Raw genomic sequence first — 21,677 nt, forward strand, 5'->3', positions numbered from 1 at the left:
TATATTGTTGATAAACGTTAAAAAAATTCATTCAATTCAGTTCACTGGTTTCCGAGATATGACAGCTCAAAAACTAAAAAATAGTGTTTTACCCGAACGGTTCTAATTTTGCGAAACATTTATCAATCGAGCCAAAAAATGTACCAATGATGCACATATAATAGGTTGACAAACAGTCAAAATTTGAGATTTTTTTATGCACTCTATGAAAAGCTACAGCATGTTGATTTTATTGTGGGAGAAAAAGGTGCCTATCCCAAACATTTTGGCCATCCCCTGTATGCTGAAGTGCGTAAAAATAAAGAATAATTTGAATTTTTGTAAAAGTATGTAGCCATTTTTTTCTGAATTCTCATTATACGTCATACATATTACAATGCTTAGTATTTAAAATAAGCTTGAGAGCACGAGAAAATAGTACTAATTACCAAAGTTAAACATTTTATGTAAAACGTGTTTTCTTTATTGGCAATTAAATTAAATTTCAACTTTGGAAGCAAAAATAATATAAATCTGGTCAATACATTGTGTGAAAGTCAATTGATTCTGCAATCATTTCACTTGTCTTTCATATGTATTAAAAGTAATTAGTCCTGAGATGCGTAAAAAGCTGCATCCTGCGCTTTTTAGCTTTGAGTTAAATTGTCCATTGGTAGAGGCTTACCGTGGCTATAATTACAATCAACTGGAAGATTAAACCCAAAACAAAACCATTACTAGACGACCCTATGGTATGCTTAAACGATTAGTATGACAATATAAGTAAAAAGAAAATCGGGTTAAGTACTGTTCATTTGAATTCCACTAAAAGAAATTGCATCCTTTGACAGATACATACTTCAACCTCAATTGTAAAGTCGAAGTACGAGACACTGAATACGACCTTACAGTTGAGATCGAAATACGTATCTGCCAAAGGATACAAATTCTTAATGGAATTCAAAGGAACAGTACTTAATCGGATTTTCTTTTTACTTACAGGTATTCCACTAACACGCACAGGTTCATCATCATCATCATCATCATAGAAAACATGGTTTTTGATTTGATTTGATATTATGAATTGAAAACTTTCAGGTTTTTACCTGGGGCTGGTATGACTCGAACTCTTGTTCCAGTATGGGTTAAATATACCCAGCAAACACATGATCGTACACATACGTACACTTTGCACGCGGGTAAATGGAAGCATGTACGCATATGGCCTCCACTTTAGCATCCTATGCAACAGCATATAGGACTTTGTGTTAGCTGGGTATTCTCCAAGTCTCTTTTAGTAAGAGCTTCTTCTTCGTTATGGCCCGACGTTAGCATTGGAACTTGGCCTGCCTCTCTTCAACTTAGTGTTCTTAGAGCACTTCCACTGTTATTATTTGAAGGGCTTTCTTTGCCTGCCATTGCATGCATGCATATGTACCTTGGCAAGTACAATGATACAGTATACCCAGGGAGTCGAGAAAATTTTCCCGACCAGAACGGGAATCGAATCGAACCCGCCAAATTTAAATTTATAAAAATTCTCATACAAGTGTTGGAAGGACTATCACAAACTACAAATTGTTAGTCTTAATGGTGAGTCGAAAATTATTGTGCCATTTTTGAACTAACGTAACTTTTTTCCTACTTCACCAAAATCAACCAAATTTTCACAGTTTCTCCTTATAATCTATTGTTCACATATGTGTTATTGAGCAGTTATCAGTGAGATTCCGGTCGATAAAGAATAAATTTAGTTAACAGTTCTCAAAAAGATGTTGTACAATCACATGCTAAAATCAAAAATCATGGTATCGCGCCTTGGAACAATTAATGATTATACATTATCGGATCATCTTATTGTTCGTCAATAGGTTTCAGGAATGGTTGTCAATGAAACATAATCTTGGAGCTGGGTGAAAACCAGGCACGATGTGATAAACAAACCAGAGACTTTGAAAAAGAAAAAAAAATGTTGGCTATCCCAAACATTTTGGTCAAATTTAGTATGTATACTAAATTACTATAAAAATTTAGTTTAATTTCGTTAACTGTAGACAAATTGCGAATCAGTTGAAGGTAGGGTGGCACAATAATTAACGACTCACCCTTTACAATCAACATTTTGTCATAACTTTTCGAAATACTAATTAACTTTCGTAATTAGTCTAGAGAAACACTTATTCAAAAAGGTTTTTTTCTTTAATTTTTATTCAAAAAAGTGTTCAAAGACTTGAAATCCGAAAGAAAGAATTTGAATTGAGCTCATGAACTTGCTCCACTCGAACTTTTGTCCATCTTAATCTGACGCTCTGGGGTGTCCAGTTAGCCTAGTAGTTTAGGCTATGGATCGCAAATCCGGAGACGACGGGTTCGATGCCCGTTCCAGTCGGGAAAATTTTCTTGACTCCCTGGGCATAGTGTATCATTGTACTTGCCACATAATGTACAAATTCATGCAATGACAGGCAAAGAAAGCTCTTCAATTAATAACTGTGGAAGTGCTCAAAAAACACTAAGCTGAAGCGAGGTAGGCCAAGTCCCTGTGGGGACGTAGAGCCATAAAGAAGAAGAAGAACAAATCTGTCGCTCTAGAGAGACGAAGGAGTATATTCGAACATGACGATCGATACTAAAATTTTTGACTTTTCCATGAGCAAGAGCATAGATGTGTAACCGTTTGGTTACAAATTGTAGATTTTTGTTTTGTATTTAATGTTGGTTGTTGGACCCTTCACGTTTCTTGTGTAAGAACAGTAGAAATACCACAGTAGTGATAGGGACTCGTACCGCTGTGAATTCGTTGTCTGTTACCAATCACTTGTAACATGCCTGAGTGGCAGCGATATCGCTTACAATGACGGAATGTAGGAAGATGAGAATTTTAGCGGCCATTGCCTTAATTCGGCAGCTATTTTAATCAGGCGTCCGTGTGCTGTAGATCAGTTTTGTGCAGTGGAGAAAATTTTACATTTTGAGGATAAACCCCCCCCCCCCCTTGACGTTGGTCAAGTGGAAACCTGGGAAGAAACCTGTTCAGGTAATTTGTATACCCTGCATATTACAGAAGGACCTAGTTTTTAAATTGAATCGTCCTTTAGGACCTCTTTTGTATGGACCTTTAGAGTCTACCGTCAAGCACTCGGTTCGGCCCGCGGAACCGGGAACGGTTCCCGCGCCTAACCCGTAAAGGAGCCACACCGTCCTTCCGGACGGATTCTCGGGCACAGGCCCTAATCGTGAAGGAGATTTCCCCTCTCGGCCGGGGAAGACGCCTGCATTGGTTAAAACTCGTGACTATCATGCCCAGGACCTGGGATCTAAGCCCACTTCTGATATACTTACAGAATGTGAGTTCTTTCTTCGGAAGGGAAATAAAGCCGTGGTTCCCAAACTACAAACTAGCTCTAAGCTAAAAATCTCGTTAATAAAGATAGAAAAATACAGTCAGGATTCGTTATACACGGTGCCACCCACTTTACGCCCACCTCAATTTCTCTGTTGTCTTTTAACCAATCCAGTTCATTTTTGGAAGGTATTTAGCTTACAACCACACAAAAAAAAAAATAGCGCAATCGAATTTAAGGACAAGGTATTTGGAGTACATAGCTCAACATTTCTAGAGCACCGTTTTTTAGAACCGTTGAAAGGATTTGGATGAAAATGCATCACGCTAATTGTTCAGTGGTTGTCAACAGCCTGATGCATTTTAATCCGAATACGTTCAACGGTTCTTAAAAACGGTTTTCTAGAAATTTTGAGCAATGTACTCCAAATACCTTGTCTCTAAGGCAGCCGAAAAATCGCGGTGGGCGTAAAGTACCACCCACCGTGTATAACTTATACTGATTGTTAATCTTACACTATCCGAAAACATTTTTTTTTCTTTTTATTTGTGAATTTTAACTTAAGCTTAATTCTTCACACTATCCGAAAACAAGCGAATACGGCACCAATTGATTCCTGTCTTTTTGTTTTCATAGTGCGCTACTTCATTAAAAAATAAGAAAATATCTGCAGTTTTGTAAACCATGTCACATTGTCTCCATACATTTTCTCGTGCACCGAAGTTGACATGAGAGCGCAGCGAAATTAGGTGCACTTTTGACTCGCGTGTTCAAGGGCAGCGATCTAGTTATCCACCTGCGGAAAAAATCGGGAAAATCGAAGGTTCGTACACATGAAACGCGAGACAGGACACAACACTTTTCTTACAACAAATTGAAAGGAATTAAATTTAATTCCTTTTAATTTGTTGTAAGAAAAGTGTTGTGTCCTGTCTCGCGTCGCGTTTTTTGTGTATTGTCGAGGTTCTTACGTTAGTACAATTCTCAAAAAATTGGAGTCGAAGGTTCGTTCTCGTTTTCAACTGTTTCTCAATTGCCCGCATGTTTTTTTTTAACTTCGGTAGTATTTTGAAAAACTGGAACTTTTATCCTTTCATTAGTGAATCAAATTTTTAATTGGTTATTTATTTTGTATACATCGTGAAATAACGATACAGTGCGCAAAAGTGACAAGATAACTTTTTCTGAAAGAAAAAGATTTTTTTATTCCTTGTTGGGTATTTCAGTCACTGCGACCAGTTGTCAGATCTATTGTGACAGAAAAAGATAGAAAAAGAATTCTCTTTTATTTTTTACAAGCTGTCCCGGCAAACGTCGTACTGCCTGCCTACTCTGTTTTTTTGACATCCGCTTCCATGAAGAAATGCCCCTCAAAATGGATTTTTTGTTTTTCCTGTTTTTCATGCCTTCCCATTCACTTTTCCTAATTATTTTTTCGTACGAACACGTCGGAGCCCTGGCGGAATTTAACAGTGAAAGAATCATGTCGATTTGTTGCTCCGTTCCCGAGCCTATTCGTGACATACAAACACCATTCCATTTTTATTTATATAGATGTAAAATGTACCAGCTTTGGTTTGGTGCAAATATATTGAAAATCGATGGTTGCGACTATTGAAAAATGGTCTGCTATATAAATTAAGGTTGACAGCCGAAATAAATATGACCAACCCAACCTTTAATATATTTTATGCAATTTAGTATCATAATTTCTATTTTATATAACTCATTTTGGTATCATAATGATCAACTTTTCCGAACTGGTTCATTATGCAACTGAAATGAGTTGCATAATTTTCATAATGCAACTCATTTGAGTTGCATTATGAACATTATGCAACCCAAATGAGTTGCATTATAAAAAAAACATTGCATAAAATTTTGTATGGAACTCGTTGCAAAACTCGATTTTTTCAGCACTCTTCGTATTTATCCAACTCGGCAAGCCTCGTTGGATAAATGTACGACTCGTGCTGAAAAAATCAACTTTTTGCAACTCGTTACATAAATAACTATTATAAGGCTGATAATTTGGGCATAGAGTATCTTCGTGCCTGCCACACGATATGCACATGCAAAATGGTCATTGGCAGAGGAAGCTCTCAGTTAAAAACTGTGGAAGTGCTCACGAACATGAACACTAAGCTGAGAAGCAGGCTTTGTCCCAGTGAGGACGTTACGCCAAGAAGAGGAAGAGGAGAGGAGGAAGGCTGATAATTTAATTTAATTTTTTTTTTTGAGAAGGATAAAAGAAGTGGCCCAGGCCCATCCCGCTCATTCTCGTGTATGTTGAGGAGAGTGAGTAAGAAAAAATAAAAAGCTAGCTACGCCAATGGTCATAGATGCTCCAAAATGTCAAAATTTTGCAATAACAAAATACAGCAGTAGTTCACTATCAAAATATCAGCTCAATGGGGCATGTGCTTCGTGGCCGAGCGGTTAGCGGTGTCAGTCGTTTAGGTTTCTCGTAAGCCTCGGAGTGTGCGTTCGATTCCCGCTCCAGTCGGGGAAAACTTTTCGTCAAACGGAAAATTCTCCACTGGACCACTGGGTGTTAATATGTGTTATCCGTTGTCAAATGTTAGTAATGTTCAGTCTGTAGAGGCCGCAAGGTCGAAGACGGTTAAATTGTCTTTTTTAAAACAATATTACAGCATGCCGAGTGTGTCCATAGCGTGTGAAAGTCAGCTTTCACTGCTGTTTATTTGAATATAGGCAATACATACCTGCGGTGGATGAAGAAGATTGTACATTTCAACATTTTTACAAAGATAAGACTGAGTCAACAATTGCACGCTACATAACTCGGCTCGCAGCTGCTTCCTTCAGCCACCTTCAACCTCGGAAACTCCCTACACTCGCAAAGTTACACTCGATCTGGTCGACCCATATTGCCGTGATTTTTGCATAAATTAAAAGCTGAATATAGTTTTCGCGTAAGATTGATGAAATATTTGCGAGGTTTTGTAACAACTTTATAATTTTTTGTTCAGAGCGAATCAAAGAAATAATGCGCCGAAGACATCAACTGGATTTGATGCAATCGTGCACTTTTATTAACATTTTCGCACTTATAAGGCTATCTGTTTCGCTACCGAGGAGGATAGGTTTGTTTTCATACGCTAAATTTCTGTAAATTGGAATTACCATGAAAAAACGTCCCTCTATTAAATCAACTGAAATATATCCCATCTCAACATCTGTAGAGAGTTATTTGACACGTACTCCCAAGCAACCTATTAGCAACAGCTTTTTCGCAGATCATTTCCGATTTTTACTCACTAACAAAAATATATTTCTTTATTTTTTCGAAAATCAGATAGAAATTATTTTTATTTTCGGCTGTTTGGGCTTGTTTAGAAGTTGACAATCAATGTTCAATTATTTTCTCGATCAGCCTTGATAGCTGTGTAGTGTTGATAGCGGTTGTCGTAATTAGCTTAGATTAAAACTGCAGACTGCGTGTTCCGGTGATAAGAGTCTACTAATAACAGGTGATCCCTAATCCATAGTATATCAGGCCAAATATTTCAATAGGTCCTATCTACATTTGAGAGGCTCTCTTTGTTAACAATCTCTTTCAATCGTTGCAATGTAATTGTACACTTTTCAACTACTTTTGCAGTACAAATTAAAAGACGATTGTTTTGACCATCGTTCTATGCAAGGAGACAATCATAATTCAAATAAACAGCTGAGATATTAACGATAGAGAGGGAAACCAAAGAGAGCCTCTCTTCTGCAGATAGGACCTTTAGATATGTTTGGCCTGATATGGCGACAACATGCTTGCTTACCGCTTGCTAAAGAATGAATGGTTGGAGAGTCTAACAAAACCCGAATCACAAAACAAGCCTGTGGAGAATTTGGACGTCCTCCACAGTATTACGCCCTTACTTCACTAACCGGAGCAATGGTACAGTAGACCTTGTGTTTCTCCGAGGTTATCAGTTGCCTTTTTTAAGTCTCAAATTTGAGGCTTATTAAGGGCAGAGTTATCAAAACATTTCTAACTAGCTTAAGTTATCACCAAAATGTTTTCGCCTTATGTATTTTCGTCATTGGCGTTTTCCAATTGGTAGCGATTTGGTTTATATTTAATGTTTCTTGTTTGTGCTGTGATTACGATGAGTGCATCCCCATCTAGTTTGGGTAGTGGTTACGGATAGGGTAGGGGAGACTGGGAGACTTGATCCCTTTTTCTTAATTTACCTGAAACTTTAAGAAAAAACACAAAACTAGATCCGATTTCCGTACAAAATGGCAGAAAAACATCTATTGCAAGTTTATACACAACAGAAGGCCTTCAAATTATTGTTAAAGTTTTCAAAACTGTGTTTTTATGAAGGCATGTCTTATGATGTATTTTTCAAAAATGGGTGACAATTGATCCCCCTTTGAGCACATGATTTATTTAAAGGGAAAATAATTCCAGAGTCTTACTATTCATTTTATTTTCGATTTTTCTTGTATTTTCAATGAATATGGAGTGTTTGAAATTGTAAGATTTCCTTAAATTTTTAAGGTTATGCCGTATTTTCAAAATGGGGAGACTTGATCCCCCTTTTCATGGTTTGTACTAAAGTTATAATTATCTGACACATTTTATCGTTGAATAGACTAGAATTCCAAGTAAATAGAGGCTTCCTAATAGAATTTTATTTTTCACATGTATAATGTGTGTGTAATCCTCGAGGGATCAAGACTCTACATGTCACTGTTGTGTATACTAAGCTGAACACATTTTATCGTTGAATAGACTAGAATTCCAAGTAAATAGAGGCTTCCTAATAGAATTTTATTTTTCACATGTATAATGTGTGTGTAATCCTCGAGGGATCAAGACTCTACATGTCACTGTTGTGTATACTAAGCTGAATTAATTAAAGTATGTTAACAACAGCCTTATTTGGATAAATAAGTTTGAAAGTATTTTATTTAAACTGTGTGCTTTTAAATTTTGACACGATTTGGTTCAATTTTCACAAAGTTTTTGAGATTTTTTGGAATCGTCTAAAAGATTTCTGAAGGACTGAAAACAAACCATCAGCCGTTAAAAAATAATGCAATGTACAATCGAAATCACTTGTAGCCAAAACATAATCGTTAATCCAGGAGTAGTTTTGGAAAAATTATGCTAGAAGAAAAATGTTTTTGATTCCGAGCAAATATTGGGGGAACAAGTCTCCCCAGGGATCAAGTCTCCTCAGTCTCCCCTACATACCTCAGATCAATGTTCAGTTAGCAGTTGTATGCAAAATAGTGTAGCCCAAGTGGCTCTCCTTTAAAAAGTTCATTATTGTATGGTAACTTCTGTATAGGTTACCTTGTGAACCCAGTTTTGTCTTTTTCATTTTACATGAAGTGGTGAATTCACGTGTCGTGCCTCGAACATGCTACTTCAAAATAACGTCTACAATATATTGAATTACTATTAAAATACACAAAAATAAAAACTTTAAAAAGTACATTGAATCTTTCCTTATGGATGTTTACAAGTAAGTTGTTGCACTGGTTGTTGCATATTGTTTTCAGCATATTTAAATTTTGACAGGTGCCATGATAATTACATCATCTGAACCTATCACATATTAGTTTGAGATGCTTCATTTTGGTGCAATTCTTTGGTAGTACAACTGATGGATTACTTAATATGGAATTGCAGTTGACTGATTTGCATGTGTCAAATGAGGAGTCTTCTTCATTTGGCCTTCTTTGTACATTTGAGAGTTCTTTAGCAAAAGATTGCGTATTTAGACATCGCTGCTCAACAAACTGGCAAACATGTACTGATTTGATTGCGACCGCATTTCATTGATAACTCGCTTACATCGGCACATTTATGATGGGTTCGTTTACTACAACACCCTCCAATGTGGTATTCCTATTGTTTTAAAATAAGTTTGTCCTCTGCGGTCTGTCAGCAATGAAACTCTGATGTGGTCAAGCACAGGGAGAAGTTGTAGAAAAAATTGTAACAGACGTCTTTCTTTGGCCTTACAAGAAAACTCTTCGATCTTCTGCTCGATCTGTCTGGAAAAACTTTTGTACAGATGTTTCCAGATTGAGCAAAGCCATTCAAAATATTTTAGAATAAACGAATATTACCAATAACGAATATCTAGCTTCCGCTCCGTATGTTGTAACTTTAGAGCAGAATATTGTAGCTTTAGTGGGCACTTGAAAACGTTGCTATCTTCAAATATCGGGGGCATATAAAGTATCTCCTATTTTTATCCAGAAGGTTTTGAGTATTTCTAACATGTTTTGAATAACTATTGTATTTTTAGTTTTCAAAATTAGTAACACATATATCGAGTAATATTTTTGAATTATTCTCATTTACAAAGATATTTTTTTTCCTTTTTTTGACATTGGGTTTAAATTAGATTGAAGGGTCCAAATAGCCGCAGCTGTAAATGCGTGGGTATCCAGCATAACCATGCTGGGGATGACAAGTTCGATTCCCGGTCGGTAAAGGATCTTTTTGTAATTGAAATTTCCTTAAATTCCTTGGGCATAAAGTGTTTTCGTGCATGCCACACGATATATACATAAAAAATGGTCATTAGAGGAAGCTCTCATTTAAAAACTGAGAAAGTGCTCATAGAACATAGAAATTGAGAGCAGGCTGTGTCCCAGTGGGAACGTTATGCTAAGAAGAAGTTAAAATTCAAGGTCATCATCTCATAAACTCGTCAATATCACAAATTGTATCAATCTGTTTCAAAAACTGTGTTCAGATAACCGAAAGATATTACATTCAACTTTCAACATGCTAAAAGATTTGAAATTGGTTCATTTTTTTTTTTTTGGTTTTCATTAATGTGTATTTTAACTTAAATGCTAATTCTACACTCCGAAATTGGTTCAGTACAACACGAGATATTGATTTGTGATGATGATTTGTGCCCCAAAACTTAACTTAGCTTAGACTACATGTCAATGGCTGTTCCTCTGTGATTGATCTGAACTGGTATGAATTGCACTAAGATCCAAAGTGGGCTTGGACACTCCACTTATTCTCAAATTACAATTTAAGCAGTTCATGCATTTGGATCAATTCCGGCGACGGCCAAATCCTTACAGTCAGTTGGAAAGGGAAACAAATGTTAAGTAGAGTGTGATGGTTGTTGCTACAAGAGACCGAGAGTCACCTTTGGTTGGTGATACGATCCATGGAGACGTTATTGTTGAGAAACATTAAAGGGTGGTACGGTCAAAGTTTGGTCATACATTTAGACTGCGTACACTAAAACAGCTGATTTTTAGACCAGTAATGGTACATTATCGTGTAGCTTATGCCATAAAATTTTCATCAAAATCCATTAAGTATTGGTTGATATATAGATAAAACCAACGACCTGCCTTTTTAGAATGTTGTACAAAGGCGCTCCATTGTAAATCTTTGACAATTTAAGATCAGTAGAGCACACTTTTGGTATTCAAACTACTAATACTGCTCCGATTCATATGAAAATTTTACAGTATAATACTATTATACAAATATGATCTAAGTAAAATTTTGAGCCATTATGTATGAATACTTTCAAAGTTGTGGCAGTTTGAATATGAAAAAACTGACAGGGTGCCACTTAAACACATATAACTTTGAAACGGCAAAATCAAATTGAATGAAATTTTTACACAACATTTGGACATGCATACTTTATATACAAAAAAAAATCATTGAATTCGGTTCAGTATTTCTGGCTCTATAAATAAAACAGTAAAAATGTGTTCTTATTTTTGAAGCCTCTTTGTACAACATTTTAAAATTGCAGATCTCAGGATTCAACAATATCTCCGCAAATACTAAGCCGATTTTGATGAAAATTTTATGGCATTAGCTACATATAATGCACCATTACTGGTCCAAAAATTAGCTATTTTGGTGTACGCAGTCCAAAGTTATGAAAAAAATTGTTTGACCAAATTTTGACCATACCACCCTTTATTTGCTAATAATTACACATATTAGTTTGGTCAGATTTTTTCAATTTCTCACCATAACTACTGAAGAGCTGAAATATATTTATTCAAAACTTTTTGGTGCATGTGTAGTACCAAAATTGATGAGAATTTGGATTACGGCTCAGTTTGACATGCAAGATTCAGAATAAGGAATTGTCTCCACACCAGTGAAGAGAATTGTCAGACAAAAGCAACAAAGAAGACGCGGCGATTACGCTCTACCCCAACTGGTAACAGATAAAGATGTGATCTCGAAAATTTGTGTTGCTGACAAAACGGAAGCTGAATTTGTTGCGTACTTTTCAACTCGTGAATAACCAATATTTACCAACCCAAAATCGAACCTTTTACCGGTTCGAAATTACCGCTCGAAAATCACAATGCAAGCCTTAAAAATCTTGTTAAACTTGTGGTGAACGATCTTTGTCCTCTTCTGTTCAAGTTGGGACAAACCTATATCGCATTGGGTAGAATGTCGCAACAAATTCAGGTTAGCTAAATAAGCCAATTATCAATCGAATAAGCCACCCTGGGTATGAGGCCACTTTGGCAGGGAATCCTATTTTGATCCGTCCGCCAATAAAAAAGATGCTCAAAATCGGACTCCCTGACCAAATGGTCCCACACCCCATTGTAACTGAATATGGTAAACGAAGAAAATTGGTATGCTTCGTAAAGTTCCACCTGTCTAGAATGGATTCGCTTCGCGAAATTGTCAGTGTATTCGCGAATATGTTGATTACATCTTTCGGCTCTGCTTGCTTCAACCATTTCTGCTTGATAAATATGTACACAAAATGCACCTGCGCTTCACAGAGAAAGCAGCATCGTCTGAAAGTGCATGATGAAAATGGACACGCTGCGTGGACGAAAATGCAAACATGGGGAGATAGTTACTTCAACTTCACACGCAGCGAATTCTCAGAAATGAATGATGAAGAAGCTGTCGTAGCACACATCATTGAGCCATAAAGTCATAGGAGGTCATTCAAAAATGATGTTCATTTTTCGGTGGGGGTGGGGGTTTGCTCTGAGAAAGTGTGACACTCCATGTGGGCATACAAAAAAGCAAAATACAGAGAGACGAGGATTCTAAAATTCCCGAAACAATTTAATAATGTATCGACTTTGAAATTGTATACAAAAGTGTATCTGTTTGCAAGTCACAATGTTTTTTATAAGTTTTTCCATTTTCATGTTGATACTAAAATCAATTTCAAATAGTGTTTTTGATTTTAACTTTAGACAGTTGCGCAACTACCTGAAAACCACCGAGGCGTGATTCAACCCCCAAACATACATATTCAAACCGATTTCTAAATTAAGTTCTGGGCTTCAACAATTGTGAAATATATTTTTGCCAAGTTTTGCATGCACACTTAGAATATGCAGTTATGTAAATGCCGCTTGAATCCAAATTAATGCGCGTCATATTTGAATCGCCCCTTGTTGGACTCACATGGTAAAATTATGATCATTATGAGATCATACAGCATATATCGGTATGAGGTTGATATGACATTTCTTGGCATTGCAGCTAAAAGCCTCACCAACGGCTGCAATGTAAAGGTACATGACTCATGTTATAGCAATGCAGTTTTTCTACTGGTCCTGTCTATAAAAGAGTTCCGCACGCCATAGACGTTTGCAAGTACTAATAACCAGTTAAATGCATGCCGACCTATACAAGTATAACCAAAGCAACTTTGGTTTTGTTTGACAAAGAGTCAGCTAAAATGCTAGCTTAGCAGCTCAGGTGGTACTAACAAGTATGCACAAGGCTTTCTACCCAGAAGTAAAACTTACCCTTGCTTGGAACGTGATCCCATTTCCGTAAAATGCTTGCTCAGGATACAGCGGCACCCGAATGTCTTGGTCATCCTTCACTAGATCGTAAGGTTGAGAAGGCATTTTGCTTGCTTTTGTGTTGAGGTGGCTCTTTTCAAAACTACACTTTATAGCAGAAGAGCTGAATCACTTTTCTTTGCACTGTAAATACTGCTTTGCACTAGGTCAGCTAATAAACGTTCTTAATAACATTTTCTCTTGAACTTGTTGATACTGTTTCACTCACTCACTTTTTCATACAGGAACCCATTTGTCGATAGTTAAACATTTCCTGTATTTTCTAAACGCGTGTGCTACTTAGGATGATCTAAGCAAAGGTCAATTACTTTTGGGAATAATTATAATGCTGTAACAGAGAACACCAAACACAGCGGAAGAGCAACGGAAGCAGCACAAAATGAAATAACACAATTTCAGAGTTTCTTTCTTCCATCCTTCCACGGGAAAGAGATTTACAGTCACTGTAGGAACTTCGATCGATCGTATAGAGTGCGGCACAAATCAACTGAAATTGAACGTATCTTAAAACTGATTTTCCTTTATTTTCTTCGATCATTGTCCAGAACGTTCAACATGGTCATGCTGGGTCATACATAAAGGCGACTGTGTCCATCACACACGCGGTTCAGGTGTAGAAAGCAAAGTAGAAAAGAAAAAGTTTATGCTCTTATGCCTTATTCATCTCTTCCATGTTCCTTTGGAGGCAAAAACTGGATAAACCGGTTCTCAATTCCTCAGCAGCTTTCCGATGTAAAAAAGCATAACAAGAAGTAGAACTTATTTTTTTTATCTTTGTTGTCATATGTGCACCTTAATATAAAGGGAAACACATGGAACTCTCTGTTTAGACCGCTTATGTGTGCGTGTATGGTTTTGTTAGAATTCATGCTGGTCAACTAACACTTATAATTCAACGAACTGAATGTCCAGTGTATTGTATGGTAGATAAACGTTCTATAAAAGTCTATTACTATTGACTAAAAAGGCCTAAAAGAAAAATTCTTCAATTTTACTGTTATGTTTGTCGGTCCACCAATAACACTTTACACAGGAGTCCCTACCATCACATTGAAATTGTCGCTTGGAACCACTGTGACATATCAACATATTAATCACTTTTCGATGAATTCCATACACCAAAAATATGTAATATCGTTATGGGACCCAAAACCAGCTCCCTTTAGTTTTGGAGTTCAATATTCTCTAAAATTGATTGAATTAGTCATTTAGTTTTCTTTGGAGTTGCATCAAATTAGTATCGAGGTCTTCGATCGAATCAAATTTCAAAAGATAATCTTTATATTTTCGTCATAGCAGTGTGTTTTTCTTTCGATGGACATGCCAGACATGAAATCTATTTTTGAAACTGTAACGATGGAGATTTTGAAGAACGATCCAAAATTTGAATAAAAAAAAAAATCCTATCCGGGCCGGTCACACATATATTCTCTCAATCGAGGGTGTTCCAATTGAAGTAAATCATTCACGCACGATAATGTTGTACAGTGTCAAAGCAAAGCAAGTTTAACATTCCTTTGTTGTATCGCGAAACAATTAAGGTATTAATCACATCTGTATGATAGTGACTGCTGATGACTAACTTCGACAGAGTCAATGAGTCATGTCGCAGGAACTATCATGCAGATCAAGCATTCACTGTTCACTAAACACAATGAGAAATGCAGAATAAAACAGCTTCCGGTTTATTTAACTAAAATCGTTTTTTTTTTTTACTTTCTGCCATTTCAGAACACGATACATCGAAACAAACTGGTATATGTCGCGGATGTAGGAAGAATACGAGCACACAATACTGATTTTAACGCGTTGGTTTACGGTAAATATTGCACTTGTTTGTCACTTTGCTTTCTAGGTAAGCATTAATGCACATTTTCAACGCTGTTCCAACTATCTTCGCTTCGCATAAGTAGAGCGCATACACATATACACGATCCGAGTTAATTTGGTCAATTTCTTCATGTTCTGGATTTGTTCTTTGCTTTACAGAGTCTTCAAAAAACTTGTAATTAGTAAGGGTTCTATTCTGTTCTAATAAATTACAAAATTTAATCTCTCCTTTCAGTACATCAAAACTCATGGGTCAACACCCATCTAGCCCGATACACACCAAACAACTGACTGACTGTCTGGATATCTTTGAATGGAATTAACCATGTTCTCTGTATTAGTGTTTGCTGTTTGGCTGTTATATTCATTCATATCACGATAGGTTTACACTCTTGAGTGCGATTGGATAATATAATTTTTATTGAGCGTTCATTAAACATGTTCAAGAGATATGTTATCGACAAGACTAGCCCCAGAACTGAGGAGTGCTCATATCAGGAAACATCTAGGAATACAACGTTAGCATTTTTGTTCAATTTTTAACGTGTGTGTTTAACCTGTATTTTAACCCGTATTTTAACAAATTCTTCATTGCTAAGCGTTAATGAATATCACAAAAAAAAATGTCATGACTAATAAATCATGGATGATGATCAATGTTATTAGTCAAATGAAAATACAATAATTAATAATAGGACAGATCGGTGAAGTACTAGATTTGTAGTAATGAGCTGAATTTTAGTATGGTGAGAAGGTCAATTCTCCGTTTCTGCAATGAAATGGTGCAAAAAGCGTGGGTATTATGATTCCTTGCCTAATTTAATGCTGTTTGAGCAAAACTTTGGGCAACAGTGTTGTTGTTTTCTCAATTTCTTGCAACATAAACAACATAGTTATCCAAAGTTTTGCTCAAGCAGTATCAAATTAGGCAAGGAATCATAATACCCACGCTTTTTGCATCATTTCATTGCAGAAACGGAGAATTGACCTTCTCACCATACTAAAATTCAGCTCATTACTACAAATCTAGTACTACACCGAACGTGCCCCATTATGGTCGACGATCAATTGCATATAAGCTCTATATTACGGTTTGACGCCGCTGCATGGTCGAATACGCTAGTGGTCAATCGAAACGTGAAGCGACTGGAGAGTACTCACAGGCTGATGGTGGTCAGCGCATATCGCACGGTCTCAAGGAAAACGGTATGCGTGCTAGCGGGCATGATGCCAATATCACTAGTAGTGGTGGCAGAGGACGAAGAGTGTTTCGAGGGATGCGGCATAAGAGGCGCGAGAAGGATCGCCAGAACAGAACATCGTCTATATGTTGAAGTGGCAGAGGGAATGGGATTCCTCCAGCAAGGATAGATGAACTGGACACACAGAGGTTCATACCAAGTGTGTATAAATGGACGAGCTGAACTTTCACTTGACACAACTTCTGTCAGGCCATGGGTCGGACATGCAAGCTCCCCCACATGTCTAGAATGCGCAGCCTTCGACGAGACCGCGGACCATGTTCTCTTTGAGTGCCCTGCCCACGCTTCGTGGAGCAAAGGTCCAGTATGTAGGAGATATGTGGCAGATATATCACTCCGGACAACATTTTTGAAAGGATGTGTACGGGGCGAACAAGTGGGATTTCGTTACTTCCACGGTCTCCCGAATCGTATTTGAACTACAGAGAAAATGGAGGGCCGAACAACAGCAAGTTGAGTTGCCTCCCTTCCCATCCGGGAGCTTGCCTCCAACAAGTAGTCTACAGGGTCTACAGGCTACAGTCTACAGGCAGCTTGGGTTCACGGGAGAGAGGATAACATAAGGCAATAGCTGGTGGAACGCTTGCCAATAGAGAGTACTCATGTACGGTCTCCCCTTCTCGAAGTCATCCTTAATTGGCTCAATGAACTCGGAGCAGGGTTGCGGAACACATTCTTGTTTGGATAGTTGCTGAACCACCAAAGATACAGGGGGTGGCCAAAATGTTAGGGATTGGTCACTTTTTTCCTCCCACAAAAAAGTTTAACATGCTATAACTTTTCATAGAGTGCATCAAAAAATCTCAAATATTGACTGTTTGTCAACCTATTATATGTGCATTAGTATGGGACAAACATCAAATTCTCGCTCCAGTCGACTTTTTTGATTCCATTCAGGTCCCATATGAACTGTACAAAATTTCAGCGCAATCGGTGAAACTATAATTTAGCGCAAGCGGTTCAAAGTTTTCTTACGATTTACTATGGGAAAAGTTACACTTTCAGATAAAAAAATCCCAGAGGTTGCCCTTTGTCTCCTTAATTCAAATCGATCATTGCTTCTTGTAGAAAAATCATTTATAAAACTTTCTTTCGAAGACCGCAAAACAATTGGATGATTGTGGAAAAAGTTATTGATTTATTACCGATTAGTGATCCAAACAACGGCTTTTTGTTTTGTTTTATTAGCAGCACTGTAGCTGCTGCCTTGGTTGCTGCTGTTTCTGGGGGTGGTGATGCCTCCCGCCAGCCCATGCAACAACGGCAGCAGCAGTGCTGCTGATAAAACAAAACAAAAAGCCGTTCGTTGGATCACTAATCGGTAATAAATCAATAACTTTTTCCACAAGCATCCAATCGTTTTGTGGTCTTCGAAGGAAAGTTTCATAAATGATTTGTCTACAAGAAGCGTTGATCGATTTGAATTAAAGAGACAAAGGGCGACCTCTGGGATTTTTTGTTTGAAAATGTAACTTTTCCCATAGTAAATCCTATGCAAACTTTGAATCGCTTGCGCTAAATTATAGTTTTACCGATTGCGCTGAAATTTTGTACAGTTCATATGGGATCTAAATGGAATCTAAAAAGTCGACTGGAGCGAGGATTTATTTTTTCCATACAAGCGTGTCCCATACTAATGTGCATCATTAGTACAAAGTTGGGCTCGATTGGTAAATCTTTCGCAAAGTGAGAACCGTTCGGGTAAAACACTATTATTTACACAACTAATTTTTGAACTATCATATCTCGGAAGCCAGTGAACCGAATTGAATGAAATTTTGAACGTACATTAACAATATATTAAAGCTTCATAAACAATTAAAACATAGGTCCCTCCCCTGGATATTCGATCTTGACGCGATGGGAGGGCTTAACCCATTAGCACTTTAGCGCCAGTTCATTCACCACCGCTTGGACTTTAAGCTAGATCAGGGGTTCTCAAACTTTTTTAACTTGCGACCCACTTTCAAATTTATTTGGATTTAGCGACCCGCCAGCACGTAATTTTATGCATATTTGGTGACCTTTTAATTATATACATTTCATAACTTTCTCTCACACATTCTAGAAACATAAAAAAATCATTCAATTTTTATAAAGTCTTTAAAAACTAGTGATAATTTTTTTGTGCTGTAGAACTTCGAAATTTACTTAAAAATAAAGATTAGGTTAAAATGCTATAAATATGTACAGGGAGTGGGTGAACATCTAGTAGAGTTTTTAGAAATATAATACTGCTGGATAGTCAGATGAATCTTCTTGGAATTTTTGGTCATAGCCTTCATATATACTTGTTCTATTTCTATTTTTATTGAAATATCTTTTCAGTTGTTCTTTGTTCTGTAAAAGTTCAGATGGTCGACATTCAGAAGAATTTTATTGAAGTTAAGCTTTACTGAAGTTCGGTAAAAGTAAGGTCTTGTCGAAGTTTTATGATTTTTTTTGCTGATTTTTGGTATTTCATTTTTTATAATTTGACTGCTGAACCTGGCGTGTAAATTTAACTGAAAATGCAACTTAAACTCGTTTTTTGGAAACATAAGGAAAATTCAAAGTTTTACCCTAATCTTAAACCTTCAGAATGAAAACTCATAGTTTCTGTATCGATTTCAGAACGCAGATAGTAGTTGCAGTATTTAATATACTCCAGGCTTAGACTTATAATGCAAAGCTTTAAATTATAATTAAGGAGAAACAGAATTTCTAGAAATAACTCTGCCGATTCTTCAAGGGAATATTTGTAAATTTGGAAATGGCAAGCAGTATCATTTATTACAATATTGCCCAAGCCTTCGCGACCCACCAAAAATCACCCATAGTTTGAGAAACGCTGAGCTAGATATATCTAATTTACGAGTTGAGCGCAAGTGAAGGAATCGCCGTAAGTACTAATGGGAACCAAAGGAGTATCCGTTGTACATTTATCACAAGTCAAAAACAAAGCTTGCATAGACCTAATCTTTGCATTCTTTGAATTTTCTCAAATTTAACAATAATTGTTAAATTTAACGTAACGCAAGAGTGGGTAGGGGAGGTCTCTGCGTTACACTCATCATTCATTACTTGAATTCGTTAGTACACAGGACAGGGGACGCTAGGATAAGTTGACTGACAGCCTTACAGCCTTACAGATTAGATTCATTACAATTAGAAAATTATGGACTGATTATATAAAGATAAAACTGTTGATTTCAGGAGTTTATATTTGTATTTCTTATTTTTATAGGTTTTTTAGAGATGAATATATAGAAGTTGACAAATAATCATTATCATTTTTATTTTTGACAAAAATCAGTTGACTGAACTTTTTTGTTTTTATATCTTAGACGGTATTATTTCACTGACCAAAAAAAAACAGGAGTTTAGTTACATGTTTCTTTAGGACTTAGGACGGTTGACAATGTAAAGGGTTACGGTGGATATAATATTACTTTAGACTGAGATGATCACAGATATGCAGAAGACGACTAGCGAAATTAGGAACACAATCTGATACATTAGACTATATTTTGACATATAGGCTTTGACTAATTTCTTTATAACATCAAATGGAAGCTCAAAAAGTGTTATCTAACACTAATATGAGAGTTATTTCGGGATGATGCTGGTGCTGTCAATGACTAACATCGGTTATTGACACTATTGGTAATCAGCTTGAAATAATTTTCAGAATGTATTATAAAATAACTGAGGATATTACCTAATTATTGTTTGGGAAAGCTGTCAGAAAAACTAGTTGCCCATATCGGCTAAAAACGCTAGCTGAATAATTTTCAGAAATATCAATTCTTTAAAAATTAGCTACGACACATTTTTTTTGCTCTTTGTATATTTCTTAAGAATAGTACTCTGAAGGCGTCAACATAGACAGTCTTTTTTCTCTCTGAATGTTGTTCAGTGACCTTGGAGATTTTCGATTCTTGAAATATTTTTCAATAGGACGCAATCAGTGAAGTACTAGATTGAAAGTAGTGAGCTGGATTTTTGTATGGTGAGATGATCAGTTCTCCATTTCTGCAATGAAATGGTGCAAACAGCATGGGTTATGTGGTTTCTTGCCTAATTTAATGCTGTTTGAGCGAAAGTTTTGGTAACTGTGTTGTTGAAGTTGCAAGAAATAAATAATACAACAACACAGTTATCCAAACTTTTGCTCAAATAGCATCAAATTAGTCAAGAAATCATATAACCCACGCTGTTTGTACCATTTCATTACAGAAATTAAGAACTGATCATCTCACCATACAAAAATCCAGCTCACTACTTTCAATCTAGTACTCCACTGATTGCTTCCTATTATCAAATCATCTTTGGAGCTTCCATTTGATGAAAACATTAGTGCGATTGGAAAAATTAAAAACAGGATGTTTAAAAACTACTACGACTCAATGCTAATTACTACACATTTTGCTCAAGTTGACGACATCGTCTAGTCCATCGTGAGTATTGGTCCTAGTAGGGGGAAAGTTGGGAAAGGGTCCAGGCTTTGCTATTAGCTGTCCTGCAGCTTAAAAAAAAACAATTAAAACATAGGTATTTTTTTAACATTGAAAAAAATTATCATGGATAGACACTTTTTGGGTTTTTCTCGAAAAAATGTAAATATTTTACATCAATTGTGTGTCAGTGTAATCTCTACAATTCCGAACATCAATGTAAAAAAATTTAGTGTTGATATCTAAAGATTTTCCACTTCTTTTCTCAAGATTCGCTAATTAGATATATTAGAGCCCATTAAGATTAAAGAAAGAACACATTTAGTAATTTTTGTGTAATATTGTAAATTTGACTTATTTTCCTCTATATGGGTAAAAATTTCAACCCTGTATAACTTAATTCACCGTGAGAAAATATTACATTTCATAACGTTGTATCAAGTATCGAGAAGATTTATAAAATCGTATGTCGTGAAGATTTGGAAGTTTAAAAGGGAAATACCAGTTCCCCATCAGTTTAATCATCATTTTTTTTTTGGTAAATTTAACGATAAAATGGATTTTTTTTACCCCGATCCCACATTGCTATGCTTCCGGCGGGCGATCTTCCGGATTTTTTGTTAGCTGGCGAATCCGATGTCTGTCGGCGTGGGCATCAAGAATGATGACCATGGAAGTCACTGCAAATGGAAAATAGCAACTTCTAGAGCAAAAAATGAGTAAAATTTGACGACAAAAAATTGACTTTTTTATGTAAACAAACGATTTTCTCCTCATCTCACCAAGCGCCTCTACAATTGGGGGTAATCTGGATTAGCCTATAGAATCTAATTAAAAACGGTTTAATGTACGGTGTACGGAGCTGTCAAGCAGTTGCTCAGCTGTCAAAAGGTGATTTCATAAAAATTCTTTGAAATTGATTTTAGGTAACAAAACGAGGTTTTAAAAAACTGAAAAAAATCATAGTGGCTCAGAAAAAGGTGCTC

The 21,677-nt window shown here is 36.5% G+C and overlaps 2 protein-coding genes across 8 annotated transcripts in view; one reads left to right on the forward strand and one right to left on the reverse strand.

Annotated features, from left to right (window-relative positions):
- Nucleotides 1-15,277, reverse strand: part of LOC109409662 (capon-like protein) — a 33,675-nt gene extending 18,398 nt beyond the window's left edge. For 2 of the 6 annotated variants that reach the window (XM_029870129.2, XM_062854625.1), the window contains exons 1-2: nucleotides 14,880-15,018; nucleotides 13,104-13,452 (exon numbers count right to left, since the gene is read on the reverse strand). In XM_029870129.2, the coding sequence (XP_029725989.1) occupies nucleotides 13,104-13,208 (105 nt within the window). In that variant the 5' untranslated portion in view covers nucleotides 13,209-13,452; nucleotides 14,880-15,018. Of the gene's footprint in view, nucleotides 1-13,103; nucleotides 13,453-14,879; nucleotides 15,019-15,085 lie in introns of those variants that run through there. The other 4 variants (XM_062854626.1, XM_062854628.1, XM_062854627.1 and 1 more) reach the window with 4 other exon arrangements.
- The window catches only part of LOC109409670 (unconventional prefoldin RPB5 interactor-like protein), a 155,451-nt gene extending 139,915 nt beyond the window's left edge, over nucleotides 1-15,536 (forward strand). Inside the window, exons 4-5 of one of the 2 annotated variants that reach the window (XR_003896615.2) lie at nucleotides 14,895-14,982; nucleotides 15,229-15,536. The gene's annotated coding sequence lies outside the window, so the exon portion shown is untranslated. Of the gene's footprint in view, nucleotides 1-14,894 lie in introns of both variants that reach the window. The other variant, XM_029870142.2, reaches the window with a different exon arrangement.
- Nucleotides 15,537-21,677: the final 6,141 nt, after the last annotated feature.

Source organism: Aedes albopictus, chromosome 2 (genome assembly GCF_035046485.1).
Source record: "Aedes albopictus strain Foshan chromosome 2, AalbF5, whole genome shotgun sequence".
Lineage (NCBI taxonomy): Eukaryota > Metazoa > Arthropoda > Insecta > Diptera > Culicidae > Aedes > Aedes albopictus.